The sequence below is a fragment of the Ovis aries genome, chromosome 19 (genome assembly GCF_016772045.2).
Source record: "Ovis aries strain OAR_USU_Benz2616 breed Rambouillet chromosome 19, ARS-UI_Ramb_v3.0, whole genome shotgun sequence".
Classification (NCBI taxonomy): domain Eukaryota; kingdom Metazoa; phylum Chordata; class Mammalia; order Artiodactyla; family Bovidae; genus Ovis; species Ovis aries.
In genome coordinates, this window is record NC_056072.1 from 58,386,549 (window position 1) to 58,397,429 (window position 10,881).

A 10,881-nucleotide genomic window follows, 5' to 3' on the forward strand; every position below is an offset into this window, starting at 1 on the left:
AGATATCAGAATGGTCACCTGCAGGAAGGTGAATGCTGCTTCATGAAACTTGCGTTTCACTCCCACAAAGCATTGTGAAATGGGTCACATGTGGTTGCGTTGCTTTGTTTTTCAACGGCACTGCACAGCATGTGGAATATAGTTCCCTGAGCAGGGATCGAACCCATGCCCCCTGCCGTGGGAGCGCGGAGCCCTAACCTCTGGACCACCAGGGAAGCCTCTGACTGGTGTTTCTCATACTGCGGGTTGCACTCAGAAAAGTTCAGATTCTGTTAGTAGGTGCAACCTGTTATATACAGGATGGATAAACAACAAAGCCCTGCTGTATGGCCCAGGGAACTGTAGCGATGCCCTGCAATACACCACAAGGGGAAAGAGCGTGGAGAAGACCGCGCATCTTCACAACTGAGTCACTCTGCTGCACAGCAGAAATTAACATGGTAAATCAGCTATGCTTCAGAATTTTTTAATTGAGAAAAAAAGTTCAAATCTCATATTCTAAGGTACATATGTACGAGATGAATTGCTAGGTCTTGAGCTATGTCCGTGTTCAGGTTTACTAAATACAGATCCAAATCCCTCCCCACCATTCTGAAATAAAAAAACAACCCCCCAAAACCCCTCACATCACTTTGCCTGTAAGTTCTCATCAAAGTCCTTTGCAGTGAAAACTGACATACTTGTGTCGAGACGGTTTAAAGTCTTCTGCCCATTCAGTGTGAGCACTGATGCTTAAGAGCAGCTGAAGTGTTGACAGTAGGTGCTGGTCCTGAATTCACTGGGAGTGGTGTTGCAAAGATGGGCTTCTGCACCTTTTACTTTTCAAACTAAATGAAAAAGAAAAAGATTCTGAAACAGCAGCTTCCCTGGCGCCTCAGTGGTAAAGAACCCGCCTGCCAGTGCAATCGGGGGACCGATTCCTGGTCCAGGAAGATCCCACACGTGTCTGAGCATCTAAGCCCGCGTGCCACCACCACTGAGCTGCGCTCTAGCGCCCATGCGTTGCAGCTGCTCAGCCCCTTGCAGCCTGTAGCTCGTGCTCCGCAGCGAGACAAGCCGCCACAGTGAGAAGCCCGCCTAGAGAGCAGCCCCCTGCCGCTAGAGAGCAGCCCCCTCTGGCCACAACTAGAGAGAGGCCCGCACAGCAGCCAAGACCAGCACAGCCAAAATAAATGAATAAAAAGAGATTATTTTTAAAAATTCGGAAACATATCTGGTCTCAGATTTCCAAGGACTTGCACACACATGTACTGAAAATCTCCAGTTGGCTGGAGCAATTCACACCTCCACCAGCCGTGCAAGAGACTTCAGTTCCCCTGCCTTCGCTCAGACTCGAGAGAGTCAGACTTTAAAAGTCTGGCTGATCTGATCAGTGAGAAAAGACAGCTCCTTCCTGTTTCAGTTTGCCTTTCCCTGGGCTCAAGGAGGGGGCAGATCTTTTTCTGTGTACTGGTCGCTGGGACTTTCTCTCCTGGGAATTCTCTGTATGTTTAGCTTCTCTGTATGATTTTCCAGCTCTCCACCAACTGACTCTAACACCGCGTTCAAGTAGCTCTAATTTGCAGCTGGTGGAGAACTTGCATATATTCTCACAAACTTCTGTCTTTGCCCTGAGATAAAAATGGCAGGAGAGAAAGTGGGAAGTCTCCAGCGAAGATGATCTCTGCCAGGTCGGGCCATCCCCAGATAGGTCCTAACGGCACACTGGTTATTCTGAGTTAAAATTACTCAGGGCTTCGCCGGTGGCTCAGAGGGTAAAGAATCTGCCTGCAATGCAGGAGATCCAGGTTCGATCCCTGGGTCAGGAAGATGCCCTGGAGGAGGAATGGATACCCACTGCAGTACTCTTGCCTGGAGAAGTCCATGGACTGAGGAGCTGGGAGGGCCACAGTCCTTAGGGTCACAAAGAGTCGGACACAGCTGAGAGGCTAACACTTGAGATAGATGTTAGCACAAGAGGGAACCTGTGACCCTCCTCTCTGCATTTCGAAAAGCAGGGAATAAATCTCTCCTGTAAAAGGGCCACTGCCTGCATCTGGAAGTGGAAGGAAACAGGGGATCCATGGTGGAGCGTCTATATAAACAAACCTGTTACTTCTTTAATTTACCACCCCAAGGCCCAACTCTGATTAGAGTTCCCAAAGCCTCATTTCCTTTTTCCTGTCAATTCCTCTCAAATTTATTGTTTCTTTGTCTAAAGAAATATACAAGCTGCTTGCTTTGGCCACCTCTTAGGTCCCATTACTGTGAAACCTCTATGAGCACAAATTAAAATTTATTTACTTACGTGTCTTGTGTCCATTTTATTATTAGCTCAGCCACAGGAACTCAATGGGGGGAGAGGGAAATTTCCCCTCCCCAATAGACACTGCCTTTCTCAATCCTGCAGAAAGCATTCTGGGCCCACGGAGTAAAAATGGGAGCAAAGAACCGCACCCTCCACCCTCACCAGCTACTTAAACTTTGAGTTCATCAAAGTTTCTAATGGATGCAGAACCTAAATTATCCACTCAAGTCACGTTCGGACTTAAAGTGAAAGTGAAAGTGAAGTCGCTCAGTTGTGTCCATCTCTTTGCGACCCCTTGGGCTGTAGTCCACCAGGTTCCTCTGTCCACGGGATTTTCCAGGCAGGAACACTGGAGTGGGGTGCCACTTCCTTCTCCACCTGACTTAAAGGACACTAGGATCCGCCGCAGTCTAACGTGCACCTTTGTGATGTAAATACTGTGATGCTGTCCGCAGTTTAGGGACTTCCTGTTGGTCCAGTGGTTAAGGCTCTGCGTTTCCACTGCAGGGGGCGAGGGTTCGATCCCTGGTTGTGAAACTAAAATCCCACGTGCCCAGGCCAAGAGTTACAAAAACAAAACAAGAAACAAAAAGAACCCCCAGAACAGTTTAGCTAAAGTTTCCTGGCTGTTCTGCGAAATGAAAACAAGTGCCCTGCGGGATGGGCGGGGAGGGAGAGCGCAGCTTCACGCAGGAAGTCATCCTTGGCTCTGACAGGCATCTCGGCCGGAGGGCGGACAATCTGCCGCCTGCTGCAAGGTCGCCGGAACTGCGGCCCCTTGGCTTCAGTGGACATATGGAAAGTTATGGGAAAACCTAAAGTTCCTCCTGATCACTGCATTGGCAAGTCTGGGTGAAATGAAAGTTTCCTAATGTATTTTGTTTCCTGGGTTTGAATTTTCCTTTCTGTACAATGTCAAGCTCATTGGGATGAGTAGGGAGTGGTGGAGACTGTGGCAAACTGGGGAGGTCGAAAATCCTTCTTTCAAAAGATGTCGGCCACTCGTGTCTGGCAGGTCGTTTACCCTGTGGAAAGATGAGCCCCGTGTTGCCAATACTTCTGATTTTTTTTTTTAAACTTCTGATGTTTTGAAAGAAATTATAAAGCTAGATTTTATGTTAAAAAAAACCCGATTATTAAATATTGGGAAACAATTCAAAGGGAAGAAATCTGGGTAGTGTTTTCTGTCTGAGGAAGAGGAACGTCCTCCTTGTGGAGAAAGTAATTGACTACATAGTGTCCTAAGCCCTGTCCTAAGGTTACGTGTCTTAATGGAATGTCTGTGCCTTGGAGACCATGAGGAACTCCATGTTGTCAATGAAGGTGTAACCTTCTCAGGGCCACGCAGCCAACAGGGAGCAGGGACGGCGTCTGACCAGCATATGCAGAGGCCTCAGAGAAAGCTGTGCCCGAGGAAGGGCTGGGGGCTGCCCACAGCACGAAGGTGCGCTGTCCAGAGATGCTGCACCCAGCAACAGGATGGACTGAAGTCGGTCTGGTCTCCGTAACCACCATGCCCAGGCAGGATTAATGGCAGTGATAAAAGACACACCATATGTTTCTAATTCATCACACAGGGATGAAATACACAGACGCCTGGAAGCCTCTGTAGGTTTAAGTTCTAAAGAGTCCCTGTGGCTACTGTTAAGGGTTTAAAAAAAAATCCTTTTGTTGTGGTGGTGGTAAAGTTCATGTAAAGTTTATCACCTTAATGACTTTTAAAAATAATTTTATTTATTTACGTGTTTTGGCTATGCTGGGTGTTCCTTGCCTCACGGGCTTGTCTCTGGTTGCCCTGAGCAGAGGCTACTCTCTAGCTGCGGTGTGCAGGCTTCCGATTGTGGTAGCCGCTCGTTGCAGAGTGCAGGCTCTAGGGCACACGGGCATGAGTAGCTGGAGCCCTCAGACTCTAGAGCTTGGGCTCAACGGTGCTGAACTGGCTTAGACGCCCCGCGGCGGGTGGGATTGCCCCAGATCAGGGATGGAAGCTGCGTCTCCTGCATTGGCAGGTGGAATCCTCACCCCCACCAAAACTGCAAACTTCTTTTTAATTGCATTATTTAGTAAATAGACCCGTACACCCTGATGTTATTTATTACTGCAATGGGCAGATATGTAAGCATGTTTTTAAGAAATGTACTAATATAATTAAAAAGAATAATCTATTAGCTTTCCCTTTGGGGCTGTATTATTTAATTTTTAATAAAAAATAAAAATATCTTTTAATTAAAAAATCAAAACAATAATTTTGTCTTATGAAGGAGTGTTACAAAAAAACGTTCATTCCTAAGAGGCTGAAATAGCCAACTGTGTCCCACTGGATGGGAGGGCCTGGGAGGTGGACGGAAGAGGTGATGCTGTGTCGGAAGCAGATACACCTGGAGGGGCCTTAAGATCACGGAGGAGTTTAGACTCTTCTGCCAAAGGCATCTGGGGGGCTCTGGAGGGTGGGCCAGGCAGGCGTGTACTGTGGTGTGTCAACCACTCTGGTACCAGCGTCCGCGTCCTGGTGGTGGGCAGGGCGCATCTGGGAAGCCAGGGCTAGGACATACTCTCCTCCAGTATTTTTCAGATTCGTTTGTGCAGAATCTTCCACCTTTGTTGTGGCCTGCAAGCTCTCAGCTGTGGCGTGTGGCATCCAGTTCCCTGACCACGATCGAACCCAGGCCCCCTACGTTGGGAGCGCAGAGTCTCAGCCAGTGGCCCACCAGGGAAGACCCCCTCCTCCAGTTTTTGGTGGCCTGGTGAGGTCGAGACCCCCTGTGTCTCTCCAGGGCTGCTGGCGTCAGGCTTGGCGGTGGGATGGCACGCGTGCCAGCACTTCCGAGGGGCCTGACGGTGTGGCGCTTCAGTCAGCTTTCCCTGCCTCCACTGTCCCCTAGTGAGGTCTTCGGGGAAGAAGAGAGCTGGGCGGCGAGGATGAGGGCTTCGGCGGTCCAGGGGCAGAGAACTGGCCCGGGCATTCCCTGATCCTGGCAGGGGATGGAAGTGGCAAGTGTGGGAAGGCCGCCCTCGTGAGCGTGAATGTGCAAATCAAAACGAGATCCGGCGAGCAGGCGGCGTGTCTGAGCACTGGCAAAAAGCTGCAATTTCTGCCTAATTAGACGGTGCCATTCCCTTGAAGTTTTAGAAAGCATTTTGCCAGGGTTGGAGCTGTTCCATCGCGCCCAGCCTTTTTCTTTCTTTTGTTTTAATTTCCCTAAATGCTGAGGTTTCCATCTCAGAGATGGTGCTGAAGGCCCACAGCGGGAACCCCCCACCTTTACCTTAATCCTCAGGGACCATGACTAGAAGCTGCTGTGGCCTCACGCCGCGGGAGGACCACGGCTGCCGGGCAGCTCCCACAGATGGATGGCGTGGGGGTGGGCAGGCGGGCGTGAAGTTGCGCTAAAGAGGAGCTGCTATTGCGAGAGGAACACAGACAACGCCTGGAGGCAGGGAGCCGGCCGGGGAGCCTGCAGATTAAAAGCTCATTTCGGCCCATTGCAACGTGTGCACCTTACTTGGATCCTGATTCTGAAAGTACAATTTGTGGGAAAAAAAAAAAAGCTATGACAGTTGGAAGTCTGAACTCTGGATATGTTATGACTGAGAATTACTGGTCGTTTTTTAGATGTGGTGATAGCTTTGTGGTTATCGTGTACATGTAAAAGGGTTCTTATCTTTAGTGATACACACTGAAATGCAGATGAAATGGTAAGATGTCTCGGAATTGTTTCAAGTGAGATGGTTAGGGGCTGGAGTCGGCTGCAGAAGGAGCAATGCTGGCCACAGCGGTGGCTGTGGGGGTGGAGGGTCCCGCCGGGGGCTTCGTTTTGCTATTCTAGCAACTACTGTGGATGTGTGAGCTTCTCCACTGCACCATTTAAAAAATATATTTGTTGCAAACAGTTGAGAGATGGATTCTAATACGACAGCGTGCCAGTAGAGGCAGGTTGCTTGCCTTTGAAATCCCCTCTCGACCCTCATTCGCTCCTGGAGAAAGGTCCTTGTCGGCCGGGGCGTGGTCCTCCTCCCAGGAACTAGAGCGTGGGCCTTGGGCTCCGGAAGCAGTGTCTCCTGGTAGACTCATGGCATCCTATTGTTTCATTGTATTTATTTTATGGCTACTATTTGAGCAAATGATGCTGCATTCCTATTTACAGAACTGACAAAGTCTCCTTAAATAAATGTGAACGGTTTGATTTGAAGACAAATAGGAAATACCAGTACCCGTGGTCCTCAGTTCAGTTCAGTTCAGTCACTCAATTGTGTCCGACTCTTTGCGACCCCATGAATCGCAGCACGCCAGGCCTCCCTGTCCATCACCAACTCCCAGAGTTCACTCAGACTCACGTCCATCGAGTCCGTGATGCCATCCAGCCATCTCATCCTCTGTCGTCCCCTTCTCCTCCTGCGCCCAATCCCTCCCAGCATCAGAGTCTTTTCCAATGAGCCAGCTCTCAGGGCTGCACATTTTTTCTGAGTGGTGGGAGACAACAGGCATGGCACACACTGACAGAAGTCACTGTCCTGTCTCACTTTATTTATCAGGCAGACGAACGTGGGTCCCTTCCTTCCACGGGGGCTCTCTGTGCCTGGGGCAGCATGGCCTGCTCAGGCCAGGCCCCCTGGCCCCCTGAAACTCAGATAAAGCACTGGATTCCCAGAGAAGGTACCCAGAGGCAGGGCATGGACGCAGATCACACATAGAAGGCAGGTGCTGCTTAGAGTCTGGGACCCAGACACCGTGGGCAACTGGGCGGGGCTGGGCTGGGGTGGGGGTGGGCAGGACTAAGGACAAAAGAAAGAGGGAAGGGAAATGTTCTGTCCATCATTTTGTTGCTTCCTGTTGGCTGGTTTCCTCAGGGGAAATTTCCTGACTGCCTTAAGGTAAGCACCTTAAGGTGGCCAACAAGCTGTGTCTACCGAGATTATTCTGTTAGGCCTGTTTGTACGTTTGCTTTTCCCTTTGCATAATGAAACTTTTTTCTTTTCAGGTAATTATAGATTCACATGCAACTCTTTCTTTAATGTTTTTTTTGTGTATTTGGCTGGGCTGGGTCTTAGTTGTGGCACGTGGATCTGGTTCCCTGACCAGGGATGGAACCCGGGTCCCCTGCGTTGGAAGCCTGGAGCCTTAGCCACTGGACCACCAGGAAAGTCCTTCCCATGCAGTTTTAAGACACAGACAGAGACATGTTTAAGACAGAGCCTGTGTACCCTCTCCCCGGCACCACCCCCCCCCCACCAATGGTGACTTCTTGCAGAACTATAGGACACCAGGGAACTCTTTGAATATCTTGTAATAATTTATAATGGAAAAGAATTTGAAAAAAAAGTAAACGAATCATTTTGCTGTATACCCGAAACTAAGGCAACATTGTATCGATAAATCAAGTATGTGTCAATTAGGAAAAACCAATGGGACATATTGTAACCAGGATTTACCCTGCAGTGCAGGAGACCCAGCTACAATTCCTGGGTTGGGAAGACCCCCTGGAGATGGGCTGGCAACCTACTCCAGTATTCTTGCCTTTGAGAATCCCATGGACAGAGGAGCCCGGCCGGCTACAATCCATGGGGTCGCAGAGTCAGACACCACTGAGCTACTAACACGTTCACCTTTTCTCAGTCAAGACGCATTTCCATCCTCACAAAGATTTCATATTTCACAGCCACATCACCACCATCCCCTCCCCTGTCTGACTCTCACCCCGTCAAGCACTCACCTGTTCTCCAGTTCTATAATTTTGCCATTTTTAAGAATGTTATATGAGTGGAATTATGCCATATGTAACCGTTTGTGATTGACTTTTTTCCACTCAGCATAATTTCCTTTGAATTCGAGTTACTGAGTGTATCAGTTGTTTTCCTTTGTTGCCAAGTAGCATTTCATGGTGTCGACTGACCAGTCCGTTTTTCCATCACCCATGGAAGGACTCCTATGCTGTTTTCAGTGCTGGGTTGTTCTGAAGAAAGTTGCCTTGAACACTGTATGTATGGGCTTTTGTGAAAACTAAGCTTTCATTTTCCTGGGATAAATGTCCAAGATAAATTACATTCACTTACACTCAAGATGTTTTCTTTACAAATCGACATCACTGATTTCTCCTCAATAATCAGAAGATCTGGAAAGCTGGGGTCACAGGGATTCATGCTGCCCATGGACCAGACGGGCTTAAGATCCCCAGTGGCCCACCGAGTTCCTTGTATTTACTTATCTGCTGGACAAGGCTCCTGGCTTGCCAATTTAACTGGGCAGATTGGAACATGACGAGGTACATCATGAATTTCAAATATACACACACATGTATTTGCTTATATATGCATAAAATCTGTCTGGAAGCATACCCAACCAGAAAACACTGATTGCCTCTGGGAAGGGGACTGGGTGAGGGGGAGGAGGGGGGAGTCATTTTTACTATGAGCTCTTTTCAGCCTTTTTAGCTTAAACCATCTGTTATTTACTAAAAAAACAAATCAATAAAACACGCAAACAAGAACACTAAGAACTCCTCACAGACACCCACCCTGGGGCTGTTTTTTTTCATACAGCTCTCATTTCTTTACATAAGAGAGCCCCCTGGAATTTCCCCTCCCAGAGCCCTTGGCTCCACACAGGGAAGAGCCCAGCTCACAGAGCTCTCTCTGCCTTTAGGCCTTGAGTGGAAGTGAAAGTGAAATAGCTCAGTCCAGTCCGGCTCTTTGTGACCCCATGGACTGCAGCCAGTCAGGCTCCTCCAGGCATGGGATTCTCCAGGTAAGAATACTGGAGTGGGTTGCCATGTCCTTCTCCAGGGGATCTTCCAGACCCAGGGATCGAACCTGGGTCTTCCACACTGCAAGCAGGCTCTTTACCATCTGAGCCGCCAGGAAAGGCTTTGAGTGTGATCCCCAAACATTCCTCCCTACTGTCACAAAGCTGGCTGGCCCCTGAAGGGCAGGCCATCAGGGCCTCTCTGAGACCCAGTGAGATGTCTTTGCCCAACCTCCTCCCAGGGGCCACCTCCTCCCAGAAGCCTTTCCCAGCAGGACTGAAGTTCAGCCTCTCCCTCCACCCTCAGACAGGGTCGTCAGGGGGCCGGAGTCTGTCAGTCCTGTCCGACTCTTGGCGACCCCGTGGGCTGCAGCCCGCCAGGCTCCTCTGTCCATGGGATTCTCCAGGCAAGAATGCTGGAGTGGGCTGCCATGCCCTCCTCCAGGGGATCAGGGGGCCTCCCGGTTACAATTCAGGGCACACTTCCTGGATCCTTCACACCGGGGCCCCTGGGCACTCGCTCCGCCCTTTCCTGACCTCCCACTAGGCTGGGGCCTCCCCTCCGCGCAGCGGATTATCATCTTAACTGGGAGTAGGGTACATGCTGAGCCCTCTCCTCCTGTAAGTCTGGACAAAGACAACTACAAACCCAGAACACAACCTGTAGATTGAATGTAAGATCGGAGGCTTCTGCGCCCAGAATTCACTGATGCTGAGCGTTCCCTGCCGTGCAGTTGAGGGCAGAGGCTGGCAGAGTGTGCTCTGGCGGTGTCAGCCCCTAAATCTGCCCTTTGAGTAACCTCCCATGGCTTCCGGAAGGAAGAGAGGGGGTGCAGCGCAGAGAACAGGGCTTTGGGGGCTGAGAGCCTCGGCGCTGTCCTTCGTGGCTGAGCGGCCTTCAGGCCAACTCACCTTGTTTCTCCTCGAAAACTGGGGACCACAGTGCCTCCCTGGGGGAGATAGAAGGGTCCAGGTCTTCAGCAGGTGGCTCATACTTGCGGAACTAGGCGCCTCTTTTGGATGCCCAGGCCAGGATGCGTACACATTCCGGATTTCCTGGGAGCCCGTTCCTTCGCGTGTTGATGGGGGTCTCCTCCGACCGAGCTCGAGGTCTCAGGAGCCTGGCTGACTTGTTTGTGAGGCCCTGGCCAGGCTCACTGGCCAGGGGCGCTGCCTGGGGCCCAGTGAATGGCTGCGGGTGGCGGAGAGGAGTCTGAAACCAGGGGACCGAACGTGGAGGCCGGGAAACCGTGCAGCGCTTCCCGCGCGGTCGACGGGCGTCCTGCAGGCCGGCGCCGTACTCGCCCTGCCCGCGGTGACTCGGGCGCACGCCCCGTCCCACTCACCCACCCCCCCGCGGGGCCCCGGGCGCGCCCCAGCCCCTCGCTCCGCCCCGCAGGGCCCGGGGCTGGGGCTGCGAGCCCGGCCCCTCCAGTTCCCGCGCTCAGGTCCCGCCGGGGCCCAGGAAGTGGCCCCGGGCCGCGGCCCTCGCCCCGCCCCACTCCCTCCCGCGCTTATCACCTGCCGGCCGGGCGCGCGGCCGGGGACGGAGGGCGCGAGGGGAGCGCGCGGGCCGCCGGCACCGGGTCGCGGGAGGGGACGCGCGGCGAGGATGGCGGCTGGGGGCCGGGGGCTGCGGCCGCAGCTGCTCCTGCTCTCGGGGCTGCTGGCGCTGGGGCCCGGCGCGCTGGCGGCCAAGCTCAACATCCCCAAGGTGCTGCTGCCCTTCACGCGGGCCACGCGCGTGAACTTCACGCTGGAGGCCTCGGAGGGCTGCTACCGCTGGTGAGCAGCGGCCCGGCGCGGGCCTGGGACGCGGGCGGCCGGGCGGGCGCGCTGCAGGTGCGCGGGCGCG

At 52.1% G+C, this 10,881-nt stretch overlaps 1 protein-coding gene and 1 long non-coding RNA gene across 6 annotated transcripts in view; one reads left to right on the plus strand and one right to left on the minus strand.

The window, feature by feature from the left end:
• Window positions 1-450: 450 nt before the first annotated feature.
• Window positions 451-10,334, minus strand: LOC121817284 (uncharacterized). 2 transcript variants are annotated; one of them, XR_006057125.2, is made up of 2 exons: window positions 9,939-10,334; window positions 451-827 (listed from the first exon to the last, which is right to left on the minus strand). It is a non-coding gene; the product is annotated as an uncharacterized LOC121817284 (long non-coding RNA). The 2 variants fall into 2 exon arrangements; XR_006057126.2 differs by having other exon boundaries at window positions 7,999-10,334.
• A 125-nt stretch (window positions 10,335-10,459) lies between these two features.
• The window catches only part of NUP210 (nucleoporin 210), a 91,126-nt gene continuing 90,704 nt past the window's right edge, over window positions 10,460-10,881 (plus strand). For all 4 annotated transcript variants that reach the window (XR_006057124.2, XM_027957836.3, XM_042236459.2 and 1 more), the window contains exon 1: window positions 10,460-10,811. Coding sequence is in view for 3 of the 4 variants with exons in the window: in XM_027957836.3 (XP_027813637.1) it covers window positions 10,639-10,811 (173 nt within the window). In the remaining variant the exon portion in view is untranslated. The remainder of the gene's footprint in view (window positions 10,812-10,881) is intronic.